The sequence below is a fragment of the Pezoporus flaviventris genome, unplaced genomic scaffold (assembly GCF_033815535.1).
Source record: "Pezoporus flaviventris isolate CSIRO_AGI_PZ_B2104156 unplaced genomic scaffold, CSIRO_AGI_Pfla_v1 ptg000041l, whole genome shotgun sequence".
NCBI classification, from domain to species: domain Eukaryota; kingdom Metazoa; phylum Chordata; class Aves; order Psittaciformes; family Psittacidae; genus Pezoporus; species Pezoporus flaviventris.
Window position 1 is genome coordinate 4,303,422 of NW_026892589.1, and position 18,945 is coordinate 4,322,366.

Consider the following 18,945-nt stretch of genomic DNA (forward strand, 5'->3'; position numbering starts at 1 on the left):
ACTAAGACCAGCTCTGAGCTCTCAGGAGAGCTCCCAAACCCCAGCCGCCAGAGTATTGTAAAGGAAAAAGGTTGTAGTTACCTGAGGGAGGGCCTTCGGTCTGACACAGCAGAGCTGGAGCGGCTGGGTTAAAAAACACAATGAAAACCTCCACATTTGAGCAGGCTGCAGGCACAGAGCAGCCAGCACACAAACTCCACCAGGCACACCAGTAAAGGACAGTTTGCTTTTTCTTTTTTTTTCCTTTTTTTTTGGTGTTTCGGGGCAGGGCGGGTACAGCACGACTGAAACAAAATGCAAATACAAAGAAATAGAAAATAGAAAAGATGTATTTACAAGTGATACATTACTAGGATCAGAAAGCACAAAGACGATTGCTGCTATAATACATGCACTGGGGCAGGAGGGAGCTACCAAAAACCTGCACGGGGTTGGTGGCAGAAACAGAAGAATGGAAAAAGAAAACAAAAGGAAAAAACCACCCCCCTCCCCCCCCCCAACAGGGCTGGGTTTGAAAGTTTCGCTTCCCTGGTTTGCTACATTGATCAAAATCAAATATCCCCTGAAGTCCATGAGTACAACCGGTACAAATACTACACTGGGTTTGGAACTGCAGGTTCAGCTGTAGGGAGGGGGGGAACAGCAGCTCATTGGAGATCCATAGACAAGAATGCCAGAGTAAACTGCTCTACATGCTAAAAATTACAGCAAGCCCCTGTCTGCTACATAGCATGATCTTAGCAGGTTTTCCTTTTTATTTATTCATATATATATCTATATGTGTGTATATATATATGTATAAAAATCGTGCCCTTTTTCACTGCAAACATGACATCTGGGTGGAAATGTAACTTGTTACAACAAATTTTTATATGTATACTGCAAGAAGTCACTCCATGTCTGTGGATTTAATAAGTAACCTCACACCACAGGAAATATTTAATAGATCAAAAAAACCCAGTATGGTGACAGAAGAGTTTCTGTCGCAGTTCTTTTCAAACCCAAAGTCCAGCAGGAAACTGGTCCCAATGTCCACGAGGGGTTCTCTGAAGAAGCTTCAGTTGCTTCACTGTGGTTTCTTTTAGTGTTCACAAGTTTTTGAACGACTTCAAGCCGTTTTCAGTTTCAAGTCTGCCTCTTCCTCTCTCACAAAGGTGATAGTCTGGTACTGATCCGTCCGAGTGAGGAAAAGAGGAAAGTGGCTGCAGTTGCACAAAGTGTCCCCAGGTCCACAGCTGCAGGGAGACAACGGAGCCACATGGAGCTCCAGGATCTTTGCTTTTTTCTTTTCCTCCTTTTAATACAAAGTCCTTTCATACAGGTCCCGTAAGTGGTACCTTCCCAAGCACCAGCCAGTCCAGCTTTAGGAGACTACAAAGCCATGAGTTAAAGTGAAAAGGACCAAGGCAGAAGTTCAGGTCACTTCCTATCCGTTCCATCATACTTCCAGGAAACGGGAGCTGCTGGACTTGGAGTGGAAAGGCTCAGACCACATGCGACGTAGATCACCCTGGGCAGGAAAACAGCAGAAGGACCATGCCCTCAGAAAACTGACATCCACTGAAGTCATATTTTTAAATGCATATAATTGCAGGTATGTCTTAAAGCAAATCCGTCCTTCACCTGGTTTGCAAGTTACAACAAAGACAGGAAAATATCAACCCCCTTCCCCGTCAGTCCATTTGTCTCATTTTGGTGCCAGGTCTACCCAAATGGATTTCTGATGGGAAGGAAATACTTATGGAGGTGGAAAATTCTGCCCTTTCTTGTGCTCTGCAGTGCATTTGCTGTGTTTCAGCAACTGTCCTGGGACAGGAAAGGCTCCATGTTAAAATTCCAGCTCTGAACAAGCAACTGGAAAGAGGTAAAGAGGCTCTGCCTCTGAGCTCTTGCTGGACCTCTGTGCGTGTGTTCTCTCATGACCAGCCAGGCAAGGACAAATTCACTTATTTAATTAAAACAGCATTTACTCCTTCACAGTATAGTCTATAATTACTATTACTATAGCCTATAATTACTGCTACTTTATCTACATAAATCATTTTCTAGTTCAGGATCTCATCTCTCAGTTCCTCAGGCCTCCAAAACAAAGCTTCACCCCAGCAGAGGTGGGACCTGAGGTCTGGGCTAGGGCTGGTGAGGACACACATCACCCCCATGAGAGCTGCTGCCACGTGCAAGAACACAGAACCTGTTTCCAGCTGCCCCCAGAGCTTGCTGCTGCAAGTGCCTAATCCTGTCTTACCTTTAAATAGGCCATGGTGAGGAGCGGCAATAAAGTGAAAGGTACCAAATAGAGGAGGGCAGGCTGGGCTGCCCGGTGAATACGAGAAGCTACTGTTGCCGTTAATAGACCTGTAAAACAAAAAAGGGGCTGTGTTTGTATAGGTGACATACAGATGTTCTCACCAGTGCATCCACACGGGGCTCCCTTCCTGCCATTTCCGCAGAGAGCCTGTGGAAAAGTTACTTCCCTGTGCTTCATCTTCCCTGAATACAGCTGAAACAAACCAACCGGGCGAGTTACCCTGCTGTACCATTAGCTTGTGTTGAGCCACTCGCTCCAGTTCTGAATCTCAAAGATTAAGCTACGAATAACTTGAACAAGATGCAACAAAAGGCAAAGGGGAGGAAGGTGAAGGCACCACGCTACCTCTTGAGACTGTCAGTCGGAGGCCCCTCACCTGAGAGGAAGGGCTGGATACACCAGGAATTATTTTCCTGGATACTTGCCAAAATGCAGGGAGAAAGATGGAGGTGGGGGAGGAGGAAGGCTACTGGTAGGAAATAATCTTTCCTCTTCTTCCTTGCAAGGGCTGCAGGAGGTCAGGATATGCACACAGCATGTCCTGACCATAGGGAAAAACCCATTTTATGTTAGGGACGAGAGGGATGGCTACAGCAAATCGCAAACAGAATTCCAGTTGTGATTGTTTACAGTTTTCTGTATGCACTAAACCATCACAGGACCATAAACATCAGCAGTAAAACACAAAAATGCAGGCATTACCTGGATGTACCCTGCACGGCATAATCCATCCAGAGATCCTATATTGTTCCCATAGCCTGGGTACGAGCTATGGCACCTTCTGTGCTCGTAAAGCAAAGTATCAAGAACACACTGATAATCTCTTTCCCTCTATAAATAAAATCCAGCAACCCCCCTAAGACTGTAGAAGGGGTTTTCTCCCCAGAGCACGCCAATCAAACTCAAAGAGAGGAGGATTAAAAAAGTGTTCCCTCAAAGCCTCTTTACACTTGCTTTCATCATCTTTTAAACCTACTACAATAACCCCACTCCTGCTCACTAAGCAGCTACCCATATTAACCCAAGCACTCACCTACAAAATAGCCAATAAGTGTGCAGTGGAAGTAAGAGACCTTCTGCATACGGCCAGAGATGTTCCCTGGTCCTGGGGCACCACAGGAATCGCTGTTGGCTTGCTTCTTGTAGTTATCGTAACGCAGGACGAAGCAGAGCAGAAGACCTGGCATCACAATATCTCCGATCCCCAGCATGGAGAAGTGGCTGCCTGTGGAACTAGACAGCAACCGAAAGTGGGTTCATGCCCAGAACACGAGGGGACAAGCTCTAGGCTCCTCCATGCTGGTTCTGAGCTTCATCTTGCACATCCCTTCTTTCTACTGGCAAACTGCTGTGTAGAAGACACTAAATGCTGGCTACTGAAGATCTTTTCATCAGTGATGTTGCCACCACCTCAGCTCAGTTTTAATCATACTCATTCTGACAGTAATGACATGTTGCTCCAAACCAGTTTATTTCTACCAGCAGTGCTTAAGCTGCTCTTAAGTCACTCAATGGAACAGATCCATCAACTCAGTATTTCATTCACCTCAAGCATTGCTGACCATTTTACCACACTGTATAGTACTGACACACGCTGCACCTTCATTCCCGTGCACGCAGATCACCTCTAATACAAGGCAATAAGTCAATTTATGGAATTCTGAGATCTTCAGCCTCATTCAGATAAAACACACAGAGAACTACACTCTCATGAGAGTCCCACAAAAGGGCCAATTGTTAAGTAGATGAAGAACTAAAATTGCCCATTTTTCATGAAAACGAAGCCAGTTTAAGTTAGCACAGAGTTGGCAAAAAGAGTAATTTTGGTTTCCTCACTGCAGAGAATCAAATCCTGATGTCTGTAATTCAGCACCCAACATCTAAAGGAGCAAGAGTAAATGTCCCAACATAACCTATGTGTAACTGCTGGTGCACTGGAGCCTGCTTACTGCCCATAGGGCCCAGGTACATCTGATTAAAAACCCCAGCTAGCACAGGACCCCTGCGGAAGAGAGATGGGGAATGATCTCCCTCCAACACAAACCTACCCAGTAAAGCTGTCCCTGCTTAGAACAGCCTCTAACTCCCTTCCTCATCACTTGGCAGTGATCAGGACTATTCCAATGTTGCAACAAACCTTGGGTCTGCAGAACTCACGCATACATCAAATGGTGCATCCTGTTCTGAACAGACCACTTCAACCTAATGAGGATCATGGCTGTGTGCTGTGAGTCAGCACACGAAGGTGTCCAGCCCTCACTATTCATTCTATACCTTTTTATCATGAAGAGGGAGCGACTGAACAGGGAACTAAACTGATATTTTCCAATGGAGTCAGCACTACTACGAAGTACAGGGAAGGAAAACTTTTCTTAGATAATACAGTAAAGGAACTGCTGATTTTACCTTGGAAATACAAGTTTACCAGGCAGGGACAGACGGGGAACATCTCTACCCACATTTGGTCCCAGGTGAAGCTTCCGGGATAAAACATCCAGGGGGTTATCAGCTGGTTGTGTGGCCACTTTCACCATCACGTTGCTGTTAAAGATGTAGGCAGAAAAAAAGACCTGCGGAGCAAGGAAACGGTCAGCAATTACACACCACAATCACAGCCACTGAAAGCTGCGCGGCGTTTTGCTTTGCTTGCTCAAGAAAAGAAAGGATGTTGTCCAGATTTTCCATACACATACACTGTCTATGTGATAATAAAAGGCTTATGTATTTAAAAAGCTCATAACTTTTTTTACACCATTAATCCTCAATAATAACTGCAATACACTTTCTGATATCAAGGTATCGATCGATATCTTGAGATCCTTTGGCAAAGGATCTATCCAGACTACAAGCAGGTAGTCCAGCACTACAGAGGCAGGTAGCAGGATACTGATAATATGAGAAAGCCTGAAAGCAGAGAAGAGGTAAGTGCAGTCGGTGCTCCCTCAGACACAGAATGATGCAACACTTGTTTCAGTCAGGCCCTTACTCTACAGCTCACTGCACTGGGAAACTGGCTGACTACACGCAATCACTTCCCTGGGTCAGTGCTTGGTATTAGGCAAAGGTAACACAAAATCCTTTCAGTATCACAAAATCTGTTGTGGCAGGTTTCTTGAGAAGTGCACTGAGATTTTCTGCCAGGCTCCCTGGCTATGAACCAGCTGCATTCCTGTCCTGTGGCTTTCCCTGCTCATCAGAAGTTGGCACGTTCACACTGTGCAAGTGTGGGTAAGGCTTTGTGCTCACTTGGAAATGCCCGTGCTGATCTGCAGCCAGGCCTTCGCAAGCTGAGGTCCAGTTTATCTTTTAAAGTAATCAACTGAATTGCCAAAGTTGAAATCTTCTCATCATGGTCCTGCTTTTGTCAATAATTAGTGAGGAAAACATTCTGTATCCTGCTGCAGACGTGAACATCTCAGAACGGAGCAAAGAAGCTGATCTGGCTTTGCCAGGCTTCATCAACTCCATACTAGTACAGTTCACGTACAAGTGGCCCACAGCCAACTACAGATCCAAAGGATAAAAACAGTTTTAGCAAAACCAAAACACTTACCCAAAAGACATCATAAATTAGTAACCCAGAGAGTAGCAAGCAGGAAACCTTCAGGCTGGGCAGCCGAACAAAGGCTATCATTGCAACACACAGGCCCATAGCCAGAGCTACAAATGCAAGCACAGAATTAGTTCATTAAAAAAGAGCAAAACAAAACAAACATCCCCAAGCCAATACCTCCCCCACAAAACATCCCCCAAAGCAGCCTCTGTGGCACCTGTGCAGCTCTGCATGCACAAGGGGGCTGTCTGCTGCTCCCAGATAGTGAAACTCAGAGTTAACAACAGCCAAAATACACTCAGGAGCCAGCTGTGAGCCTGCCCCCATGGAAGCAGGAATCCCTCTGCAGGCACAGCTGCCCTCACCACTCACCTTCTGCTGCCCACCGCTAGGAAACGTTCTCATGCATTGTGTCCTAGAGGCTCCATCACTGGCTACCCAGTTAAAAACATAAGCAACAAAGCAACTTGGAGCTCCCTGTGCCCCACACATAAACATCTTTCATGCTATTCAGAGGTTTTCTAGCAAATGCATACAGTAAATAAAATCCTTGACAAATCTGAATTCAGAAACAGCCCAGGTACACGACATGTTGGAACATGTTATGGCGGGTACATGACATGTTAGAACATGGTGTGACGGGTACATGACGCTGGAACATGGTGTGACAAAGTCCACTCAAACCAATCTTAACTGTAGAGTCATCACTTGGGTTGGGAAGAACCTTACATATCACCATCCTCACAGGTAAGAGCTTCATCCTAATACCTAACCTAAATCTCCCTCTTTCAGCTTAAAGCGATTCCCCCCCTGTCCTGTCACTACATGCCCTTGTAAGAAGTCCCTCTCCAGCTTTCTTGCTGGCCCCTTCAGGCACTGGAAGCTGCCTGAAGATCTCCCCAGGCTTCTCCAGGCTGACCCAGCCCAGCTCTCTCAGCCTGGCTCCAGAGCAGAGCTGCTCCAGCCCTCGCAGCATCTCTGTGGCCTCCTCTGCTTGGCCAAGACTGTGGGCGGCTGCCCAACACCAGCTATGGTATCACTGTTTGGAGAGGCAGGGCTTTCCCAATAACAAAAATCCATGTAGAAGCCTGCCTACCAATGGGGAAAAAATATGGGCAAGTCTTTTCCCAACCCCTCTCCCAGAGGTGAGTTTTCAGCCAAGCTCAACAGCATGCCACAGCTCACATTAGTTCTGTTCCAAGAGGAATTCTGTCAGGGCAGAAAACTGGTATTACACTAAAAACAAAGGCAGTCCTACTCTTCACATTTGTGTGATTTCCTCCTGCTTTAGGCCTGGCCTTAGCTACCAATGGTACCCACCTGACATTCAAATGTACTTCAAATGGATACAAGTGAATCCCTGAAGAGATACTTGAAGTAAATCAATCTATGCATCAGGACATTCACAAGGAATAATGGAGCCCCGTTGGGACCCCAGCATGCTTAAGTATACAGCCATATGTAAATAACTGCCTAATGTATGTAGATGTTTTTTCCTGTGTACACTATGTCAATATTTGCCTAACATCCCACAATTACAAACAGTCACAAACCCATTCTAACCAACTGAATCCAGGGAAGATGGATCACTCCCTGTGTGCCCACCAGTGCGACAGTGTGACCAGATTTGCTAAGATTTACAGGTTAACCTTCGGCCTCTGGTGCTGTAATGATGCACTGGGAAACCACCTTACACCTGCCTGCCTTTCACCTGCAAGGTACACAGCTCCTCCACCAAACCGCTACAGAAACACATCCCTGTGGATTCAGGGGCCACCGCAGGCCTGCCAGCGTGGCTGCTCGCAGTGCCCAGGGACTGCAGCCCAGCACTGGCTCTGCCAAACCCACCTTATCTTCTGGGAGCTGATAAGCTCAGCACAACACGGAGCGTCACGGCTGCCAGGCTGAGCACAGTAATGGGATTACTCCGATAAAAGCGTGCCTTAAATCGTGCTGCACAACTGCAACTTGCTATAAAGTGTAAGCAAATTATTGAGGTTTAAAGAATTTGACACAGCAAAGCAGCGAGAAAAAGAACTGCACTCAGTCATTCAATACAGCCTTCAGTCACTGACTTCCTCTGGCAGAGGAGCAAATACAAGGGAACCGCCTGTCTTAAATCAAAGAGGTTTCTCTAAAGCCAATGTTAATAATAGCCCAAACAAGCCTATATTTAGGAGAGGATTTCCAGGTTATAATTAACTAGAAGTGGAAATATTTGAACCAGCATGAGTTTTATCTGTTGCCCACACAATTGATTTCTCCATTACTGACAGGAACACGGGCACACAAGCAAGGCACTTTCATCAAACCAAGCAAAGACTGGGCAGAAAAGGAGACGGTGAAAGACACACACCAGTAATTGTGCAGTTCTGCAACTGCCTGAAGAAATACTGGCAAATTTAAACACAGAAGGGAGGCAAGGATGCCCGAGAGGAAACAGGAGTGAATCAGGCCAAAGTGCAGGCAAACCTCCGACAGGCCTCTCAAATGGAAGCCAGCTTCCTTCTGCAATGACAAACCCCAGAAATCAGGTAGGAAACAAAGTCATCAATACCCAGGCTCATGGATGGTGCTGACACGCTGTATAAGGCAGATCTACACTAAACACGTTATGCAAGTCATTAAGAAAGAAAAAGAGAAGCAGGGGGGGGAGAGAAAGGAAATGAAATGAGGAGGCTCTGGGTAGAACGTCCTGGGCAATGGGATAATGAAGCTGAGCAAGCAAGAACTGAAAGAGTTAACCCTCAGCCAACAGAACAAATGAACCTCGGGGTCCCTGCAAGCATGCTCCTTGCAGAATGAGGATGCTGTGTGAGAATGAGTATTCTCACACGTGTGCTCAGACCCTCTGGATACAGGGCATTTCTCAGCTTTGCTGCACTACACAACAGATGAAACCACCAGGATGCTGGTTTACAAAGCACTGTGCAAGCTACCAAAGTCTAAGCTGCCCCACACGCTGACCTTTTGTCAAAGAGGTGGTGAAGTTCTGATCTAATCATGCTCCTCTACAACTCTCAGAGTGTATTGTAAAGGGTGGGAATAAGAACACTTGTCAGGAAGCAGCCTCTGCGCAATGGCCGCAGCAGTGAAGGCCTGCAGCAGTTCCCAGGGTGTCCGTGACTGTTCAGTTCACTCTGTAGCAGGCACAGTGCACATCTGCAGCATTCCCACTGTGCATCTCTAGCTGTGTCCTCTATTCAGGAACCTGTTAACCAGGGGACGGGGAGCACCCTTGATGACTGTCATCAAACAATCTGCTCTGAGACACAGGCACTTCAAGACCTATAGATGATGTGCATCACCACAGGCCAGAACAACCCCCTGGAGACAGTATCTGCTCATTCCATCCTGTACAACACCCCTAGCTTTAGAAACAGTTCAACCAACTACTGCACACTGAGGGAACTGCAGTGTTTGAGCACTGAAGACGGCTCTGGAGTAACCACCACACCTTGATTCTGTAAGGACAAGAAATCACCATGAAATACCTCCCCTCCTTGTTCCTCAGCTCTGAAGTAGAAACACTCTCATAGGAGATAATGAGCTGCACACCAGGAAGCCAGACACAAAACTTGAGGTGCACTGTTAAGAGGAGATGCCTGCCCTGTTTCCCCCTCCAGCCACTGGCCCAAGGGACGTGAGGCCTGCTCACAACATCTGGTTCATTCCGAGCCAGCCGATGATCCGCACACAGCTCCGACTGCGGCACACCCTGCACACGGCATCGAGCAGCACTTACTGCCCGTGTTGCCCTCCAAACAAGATGAGCTGGGGTATCAAGGCTGCAGTTACAGAGAAGCAAAGGGTAAAGGCAGAGATGACGTAGTCCCATTTGCAGCAGTACAGGATCAGGAGTAAAACTGCAGAGTCTGTTTCCCTGGTGAAGGCAAATAAATGCTGCTCCCTGTTCAGTGTCATTGACAAACACTGATATAGTTGGATTTGAACAAATGACACGAGGCTTACCTATAGAGTTCAACTCCCTTCATATAAGCCACGTAAAATGCACCAAAGCCAGACAGTATCACCAGAGTTCAGTAAATCCTAAGCAACCACACAGAGGAGTAAACCCTAGAAACCACCCAGCAGCAGCAGCTCAGTGCTGTGCAGATTGATTACATCCAAGCCTGCTATTTCAGACTGAAGCGCTCACAAAAATAGCTGTTTTTAAGGGAACACTTCTGTTGGTACCTCAGTGCAGACAAATCTTTTCAGACTTTGCCAAAATCCATGCCTGACATTCCATTGAGCTTTGTAGCTCCTGCAGATCCAGAAGCACTCCTGATTCCATGGTGGGCTACTCTGCTTCACACAAACCAAACTTGACCTGCAGTTCTTTATTTAGTCTCTGGGTACTGTGAAATGCATTCCCTCGAGTGCACCAGCTGGAACTTTCAGAGCAGCAAAAAACACAAATGAAACAATGCTCTTAAACAAAAGAAATGTTCGAGGTGCCGTGAGAGGTTTCAGCGCTAAGGACTTGCTGCTGCCTCATTCAGGAGGAGCTGGAGAGCCGACAGGCCGTACGTTTTCTATTGCAACAAGCAATTTCAAGGGCAGGTAATGCTGTCCCACCTATTTTTCCTCAAGCAATCACAACCACAGGGTGCCATTTCGTGAGATGTCCTATGCCAACAGAGGTGCCCGACACTGCTGAGAAGCGGAGGTCCTGCTCCTGGCTTCCCCATCATTCCTTTGCAATCATATCCACTTCATTCTCTTAGATCCTGTCATGCTGCCACTTACCTTTAGCCAAATTTAGCACATACCTGACTGCACAATAATCCAATTCATCTTACTGCAGCAGCAGCAAAATAGCCAGGCAAAAAAAAGAGTACGCTGCCATTCTAGTGAGCTGAATCAGTTTACCATGTGATTAAGTGAGTGCCAGAGCTAGCACAAGAGCTCCGGGAGGCAGGAGGGGAGGAGGAAAGCTCCTTTTCGGCACAGTAAGCTGTGAATTCAGTTCACCCAGCATGGCAAAGAACAAATCACACCTTCAAGCCAACTGGATGCCTGCCAGCTTCACCCACCTCCCCATCCGTGGCAAGCATCAAAGAGATCAAAGACAAGCAGCTACTGTGAACTGGCTCACAACAAATTATTTGATCATCTGAACCGACCAACAAGAAGATGCACAGCAAAAATGAACCCGATTGCAAGGATCGAGCTGTGACTCAACCACCACTGCCTCCACACACCTTAAGCTAGAACCGCCCGCTCGCCCACACCACACAGGTGTGCAGTATCTCTCATGAGTGTCCTGGCACTTCCTCGGGAGCTTTCACAAACCAGAAAAACAGGTGTCCCAAACACCACCCGGCATGTTCCTGACAGCCTACCACACAACAGCACAGCTCAGCTCAGCAAGCTGCTAACGTGCACATTTCAGCAGTCATCGCCAGGGGATGGGATGTGTCAGAACAGGCACAAGCCAGTCCTGAAATCCCCCGATTCACATACTCACCATCCATAAGGAGCCAGTGGCCAGTCAGGACCCAGATAAGGACAAGCATCACAGACAGAGAAAATGAGAGCAGCTCAGCAGCAGTGAAACGCCCGCAGCAGCCAAAGGAAATCCTAGGAACAACACACAAACATTAGCTAGAAGATTTTATGTTTCCATTTAAAGAACAGCAAATGGACCCTGCTGGAACAAGGCTCAACTGCTGCTGAAAGATGCCAAGAACAACTGAAGGGAAGTTCCTCTGCCACAAATAGGTACCAAAACAGCAACAAAATAAAAGCTTTCCTCACGTTCAACTACTGTGTGTAAAGCCTGAACTACAGAGATGGAAACCCCCCCTGTAAATCTTGGCACCTCTCTTGAAATGGTTACCATGTATGCTATTTCCTGGTGCCATCTAAGATAGTGCCTTCTGCAACATGAACTCCAGCCACAAGGTTAAAAAAAGAAATGGGTTTCAAAACATGACATTAACAGCTGTAATTATTGGTGTAACTCCAGCCTCTGAAAGACCCAGCATTAAAATCCATGGCCTGAATTTAATAAGCATTAAAATCCAATACCAAATCCCAGGCTGAAATCTCAGACAAAAGGAGCCAAACTTCTTCAAAGCCACTGTTGGGAAATCGCATCCCCTGCGATGGGAGCGCATTTCCCAGGCTGGCAAGCACGGGGGCCTTGCACAAATTGTGCTTCTGAGTTTCAAAGTGGAAACGTGGTGTTCACACAGGAAGTGTGCACAAACATCAGCCCCCAAGGCCTGAGGTCAGTGCTTGGAACCAAAGACTCCGCTCAAGAATTCACATTAAAAGAAATAAATACAACAAACAAGAGGAGGAGCAAAAGGTTTTTCGAGTCCTTACTTGTTTTGAGGTGAACAAGGCCGTGTTAAGTACTGGCACATCGGGAGCAGAAGGAAAGCAAAAGCTATTGTTGCAAGGACTGAAAAGAGAAGACAAGGTAATATTAGTGCATTCAGACCTAACTTCCACAGTACACAAACAAGCTCCTCCAATCTGAAAAAGCTCTTGCAACAATGCCCTATTATCCTGTGCTGCAGTATTATCAAAGGAAGAGCGGCTCCAAGGTTTTCTGCAGAACTTCTATTGTTGGTAGGCTTTCAAACTTGGGCCAAAATAAAAGCTCTCAAAGGAATGCAGCGACCAATCCCCAAGCCTTACAAAGCTAAAATGAAGTCTTGCAGCTATTCGTGATCAGCTCAGCAAGGAAAACAGTTCTCAAATATTCCGAGTCAAAACCCCCAACTGACTGCAAACTGGCTGCGAGGTTCTTCTATAATTCTTCAGTAAAGCACACAGAGGCTGCAGAACTCACGTGGCTTTTCTACTTCTTAGCTCATTCCCCCCCCCCCCCCCCCCCTCACTCTGACCCCTTTCTTTGTTACTGAAACAAGCAGAACTTACGATAAATCACAGCCAGCAGCTGGACACTTCACTTTTATAAATACAAAGTGATGTACGTTCCTGAAAGTCAGGCAAACCAAACCCGAATGCATCCAAACAGAGGGTTCCCATTAACGCTGCCTTTTTAAGGAGCATACTTTGTCCCATCCACACCCTTGTGAAAACCTTCGGTAACTGCGGGTGTTTACAATCATTTTTCCTTCCAGTTCTTTTAAATATCCTAGCACTGGATTTGCACTAAGGACTGCTTTAAAAGGCTGCACAGTGAGGGCCAGGAGACACAGACAAGGCAGCAGCACACGTCCAAAACTGCTGCAGCAAGAACTGATGGAAAGGAAGGAGTTGTTCAACATGCTACAGATCAAATCTCTGTGCTGCCCTCTACTCATGCCTTACACTGGGGTGGCTGCTGTTGGGTTTGAAAAGGCATTTTTTGTTTTCCTCTTGTCAAATTAAGAGCATGGGAAGGAATCAAACATTCTCTTTAGTGCACAGCCTAAGCCGACTGGAGAAAAGAAACTGGGGGTGCTCAAACCACACGTTTCCACCCCTCAATTCTGCCCCTTCTGGTGGGAGAAAGACTAATATAAATGAAGAAATAAATTCATTGACAAAGGAAGTTGTAAAAAGCATCTGCAGGCAAAGAGCACGGTGCCAGCCCCAGTCCTCACTATTTCAGAGGGGAGGAAACAAGGCAGAATGGGTGGGGAAAGAACGAACAGTCTGAGCGTGGCAGCTCCGCACATGCTGAACTAGGAACCTTTCCAGAGGCACCTGAGAAAGATCCCTGCCCAGCGAGGCCTGTGCCCTGCTGCCCAGGTCCTTGCACCTTGCAGCCCTGCTCCCTGGGCCACCATGGCTGGAATGACCCTTCCTCAGCCCAGGAAAACCCTTTCTGCCCTTGGAATCTCTCCCTTCCCTCCAGCTCCTCTCAGCAGGGAACCCTGCATCTCCTGTCCTGGTATCCCCAGCCGCTGCCACCCCTAAGCTGGGTTCATTCAGAGTATAAGAATTAAAATGTAATCACCCTAATACACTCTCAGTCTCATTCCTGCCTGTCCAGGCTTCCCATGGTAAGTTTCTCTTCCCTCCAGTCTCAACACCTATTACTCAATGGGCAATCCTTTGGCTTAGCTCCTGCCTGTAGGCAACGAGCCAACTCTTCAGCTCTGCCCCCTGCTCAGCAGCTGGTTCTAGCCCTGGGCTCTCTGCTGTGCCTGCCCTTGCTCCTGAGAGACAAATCCTTGTGGGATGAAGGTTTAAGAACCTGCCATCAGCTATAATGCAGAATTTCCCCACACCATCCTCTACAGTCTACAAAAGGAGGATGTAAAATAGCACTACCTGAGCTTCAGGGGACAAGGGATTGAATCCCACAGCTCGCACATTCCCAGCTCCAGCAGGGTCTGCATCCTGCTGTGTAACCTCTAAGGAGGCTGTGATTTCAGCCTGGGGCCTAAGTCCCCTGAGCTTAATGACATCCTCTGATGCAAGACCAAGGAAAAGCACAAAAGCATGGTAAACCCAGGTTAAAGAATAAAGACACCCAAGTGCACTGGTCCAAACAGACTCAACCCTCTTAAAGCTGCAACAAGCCCCAACCGACACAAGCTCATACGATTACACAGCACAAATGCCACAAATAAAGTTATAAATGTCAAGGTCATTCTGGAAATAAATGGACCAATAAACATGACAAGTCAAAACTGGTCTTTTGTCATTAATCTTCCCCTACACCTTACATATTTGTGTGAGTACATTCCCCTAATATCTAGCATATAGTGAACTTTATCTGAAGTAATAATTTAATTTTAATAGGAAAGAACACGTATGTCAAAGGTCAAAGTTATAAAAGCACTGTTCAGCAGATCTTTCCAGCACTGTGCTTCCAGAACTGGACAGGAGCCTCCAGATTCATGTCAAGAGCAGAGATTTAGATTTCACCCACCAACATCGGCCAGATCAAGAGGCTGGAGAGGATGCATAGCTGGGGAGTTAAAGCACGAGGGCAAAGCCTGCGCTGCATGTACATGAAGCAGGAGAGGATGAGAGGTATTCAGTGGGTTACAAATCTCCACAGACTCAGTACGAGGACTGAGGAGTACAACTTTTAAAAGCTGCTGCACATTTGGAGCAGTGGCAAGAATCCGGCTGCCCTGAGCGGCAGCTTTAAGAACTGCAAAGAGATTAAAAGGCAAATTCATTTATTTGTTTTTTTTAATCTAAGTCATGGCATTGACTTAAATGACAAAGTGTATATACTAATAACCAGGACCAGTGGGTCTCTAATTTACCTGCAGACAGCAGCTTCATTTTTGTTCTAAATTCAGGCAGTGCAGAATTATAATGCTCAAAGGACTAGCGAGACCAGAAGTACAAAGAAAAACTGTATCAAAGCAAACCCCAAAATTAAACTAGGAAAAGAAGTCTCTGGATGGGATCTCCAGAGTTATGCTGTGATCATGTAAATTACCTGAATTACAGAACAGCATGTACAGTTCTAAGCACTGATTTCTAAGTTCTAACTACAGTTCTAAGCACAAGTGAACTTTACATAAAACAATGCATCCAGCATCTTTCAGAACTCTGGCAATTTATAGTTCAGGAGGCTTAGCAAACCTCCAAGTGGAAAATACTTCTCAAATACTACTTGTCACTTTATTAATAGCCACAGAGACATGAAACTACAACTGTGAAACTCGCTTTTTTTAATGTCCCATGTCATGCATTACAACCCTTATCAACAATATTTAACTAAATCAGTGCTTTCTGTTCTATTCCAATCATAAAGAGAAGAAAACTTAAGTCACCTGCTGTGCATATTGTAAAGACAACTTGAACTGAATCAAAGAAGAAGAACATAACTAGGAGAGACACAGACGCTCCGATCGGCAGGAACAACGCCTGGGTAGAATCAATGGTTTGAATACCTGCAGAAGGAAAGAGAGTGACATTTAACTTGGCTGTTCCTTAACCACACACACACTGAGAGCCTGCCCTCAGCACCACACCTGGGGGCCCTGACAGTGTATTCCATTTCAGCACTGCTGCAATAGAGACACTCACTCCGAGATCTTTGTGCACTGCCATAACTGAGCCCAGCAGCCCGTGCAGAAACACTCCAGCTGCACCACATGGGCACGCGGGCTGGGTGCACAGCAACAGCTCTGCTTGGCAGGACTCAAGAACTAGAAGCTGAGAGGAAATGTGTGAGTTTTTTCTTGTTACTCATCCTGTCTCTGGTGCAAGTTACAAACATTAACGTGATTTAGGGATTAGGAATAATAAATCAATTGTGCGTTTGCTTCATTTTACACTGAGCCACATAAACATGTTGAACAGGGCATGTGGAAGTTTTGCTTAACTCTCAGCACAAGGAAAAGAGCCTGACCAACAGCAGAGCTGCAGACAGTGTAAGGCTGACCCAGCTCAAGCAAAGGGTGCCTCAGCTTCATATTCCACTTGGGTGAAGGCCACCATGCACTTAAATTGCATCACTGATTTCCATCACCAGATAACATCAACCTTAACAAAGAAGGGCAGTTTTCAAAGAACACCCAAGTCATTTACCTGGTTTTGAAGCTACCAGCTCAGCTCACCACGTGCTGCTGTTGCTCTGTATGCTATAACATGTGAGCATGATCTTTTGTTGGTTTATAGCTGGAAGCAATTCTGAACAGTGCAGAGATACTGAAGTGTTTTATTGCGATTACTTCCCCCACCTCAACCATGCAGTGTGACTACGAGGGAGATTAACTAGGGCACAGGAAAATTTGTACTATCTCTTACCATGAGGTTTTAGAATTAAAGCCCACCCATCCCTGCAAATTCTCATGGTTAACCAGCCTCTGCAGCTGTATTCACCTTTGACCATGAGGGAGGGGAAGAAGCCATAAGTAATAACCCAGTTAAAAATGTAAGGCACACTTTTACTTGCAGAGCATTAAAAGAACAGGTTACATCTGAAGCAGACGCTTGATGAGAAGCATCCAAAAAGTCTCTAATGAAAATTTAATACAAGACTGAGACCAAAACCCACTGAACATCACTGGGCTATTCCAAAATAATTAGACACTGCTGCATGAAGCAGGGTTTTACCAGTCCCAGGATTTTAAGGATAAGCTTTGAGGTTATCAAGCAGAATATCTGTGCAAGTGTTATGCACGCACATATACGGACGTGCACATACATGTAAATACGCACACACGTTGTTCCTGTGTGTCAGAATGTGTCTAGTTTGTTTGTTTTTTTGTGGAAGAGTGGCAAGTTGTCTAAATAATGGGTTGCCTACACAACTCATACCTAACAACCTGTGTCCAAAAACCTCAAACACACGAAATACACTCACTACAACTTAGTATCTGTCCTAAGTATTTGATCATTTTCATAAAGGAAAACCTAACCAGTGAGCACAGAGCCCTGACACGGGCACTCTCAGTCCTACACACAAATAGCACAATGAATTTGAAAACTAAAAAGCAGAACTCAGTCACTTGGGGTTTCAATGTTACTGAGGTCTGGTACAAAAGGGTAAATCAAGTACAATATAGATAGTCCAGCGATGACAGTGCAAAATTCCTGTGTTCTAATCTGTGATTCAGATCTAGTTCCTCCTGCTTTGAGAACAGCATTCATTCACATGCCCTTCAACTTCCCAAGGGAAAAAACAAACAAACCAAACCCCCAGCAGTGACATACTACAAACCACCTTGGCATATGGGAATTAGTGCCTGCAGTGTTAAATGTCAAAGTGCTTCATTTCATTTCTGATCATTTTGACAGCTAATCCCTCTAATGTGCTTATTCCCCAGCTCCAGCCTGTCTTCTCTTACTACCCAGATGCCAAAAGCCTCAAGTGTTCATTGCTGAATCACCAAGCGCAGCAACCTCTGCTCTGTGTTGCCAAGAGAAGCTGTGCTCCAGCAACTATGTAAATTCCAAGAGCCTATATTAAAGAAAAAAGCCCCTTCAAATAGCCATATATGTCATTTTATTTATACTTCTAAAGTTGTATTTCTTACTTTAAACAAAGCAACCTTAGCATTCAGGGTTTCATGAACAGGGCTGCCCACATATCTCACTCGTGTCTTCTAAACTTGCAGAAATCTTTCTAGAGCCTAAATTCACACAGCCAAGATACAGCCATATAAATTGCTCGAAGTTAAACTCAGGTGTGAATTTACAGCACATTCTGTGCATTGCATTCCACTGTAGCTGTTCACATACATATTTTTACCTGCAAAATAGTGCATCTCAAATGGCCAAGCTGCCTGGAATATATTTATAGATTAGAGGGGACAATCACCACATAGCAGTGGACGTATTAAACCCCATCCTGAACAGAGTGGGTTGCTGTCCATTATAAATGAGTTGCCATGTGAACTCTATACTTTAATTTCTTTATTGACAAAGATGAATCATCCTTATGGACTTGTTAGCATAGGATGAGATCTCTCATTGCTTATGGAGAGCCTAATATGTCATCATGAGAAACTCCAGACAAGAAGAAATGACATTCCCTTCTCAACTGTGTGGTAGAGCTTTTTTTGAAGTCAAGTCATTTCCATTTCCAGTAAAACCTGACCCATTGTGCAGAATGCAACTTTTATGCGTTATGGAAATGTTACATTGATGTTTTAAATCCACGGGCATGACCCAGACAGCAGTATTAGTGCTTGGCAAGATGGCAAGTGCCCAGACAAAACAGCTCTAATCCATCAGGTGAATCTACAATGCACACAGCTGAAACACATGGACAGAGGAGGCAAAAGAGAATGAAACATACACAAGTGCAGAAGAAAGATAAGGAGTAAAGCTAACCCTTACTGTTATTGGTGCTGTTGCCATTAAAAGACCCAGCTGTGCTGCTATTGTCTTTCTCTTTGTCTTGATTCTCAAAGTCCATGTTAAGAGACCTGCAGGAAACAAAGCAAACTTAACAGACAAGTTTTGAACACATCAGCTACCATCTCCTTACCATTCTACCACAGCACGCTGAAAAAACCCTTTCATGCTGGTTACTAGAAAAAAACACTATAGTGGAAAAATCAAAGAATAAATAAAATACATAAAATAAATGCTTACAATTACAGATAAGGCATCAAGTTACACAGGTTCTAGCAGTGAGACCAGTTACCACAGGGTCTGAGCTGGTAAGTGTTAACAACAAACCATAACAAAAATACTG

General features: G+C 45.5%; 1 protein-coding gene across 2 annotated transcripts in view; it reads right to left on the reverse strand.

Moving 5' to 3' along the window:
* Window positions 1-212: 212 nt before the first annotated feature.
* The window catches only part of SPPL3 (signal peptide peptidase like 3), a 58,835-nt gene continuing 40,102 nt past the window's right edge, over window positions 213-18,945 (reverse strand). For both annotated transcript variants that reach the window (XM_061465864.1, XM_061465865.1), the window contains exons 3-11: window positions 18,585-18,673; window positions 15,569-15,688; window positions 12,198-12,276; window positions 11,335-11,447; window positions 5,862-5,968; window positions 4,715-4,878; window positions 3,342-3,541; window positions 2,246-2,355; window positions 213-1,510 (exon numbers count right to left, since the gene is read on the reverse strand). In XM_061465864.1, coding sequence (XP_061321848.1) covers window positions 1,439-1,510; window positions 2,246-2,355; window positions 3,342-3,541; window positions 4,715-4,878; window positions 5,862-5,968; window positions 11,335-11,447; window positions 12,198-12,276; window positions 15,569-15,688; window positions 18,585-18,673 — 1,054 coding nt within the window. In that variant the 3' untranslated portion in view covers window positions 213-1,438. The remainder of the gene's footprint in view (window positions 1,511-2,245; window positions 2,356-3,341; window positions 3,542-4,714; window positions 4,879-5,861; window positions 5,969-11,334; window positions 11,448-12,197; window positions 12,277-15,568; window positions 15,689-18,584; window positions 18,674-18,945) is intronic.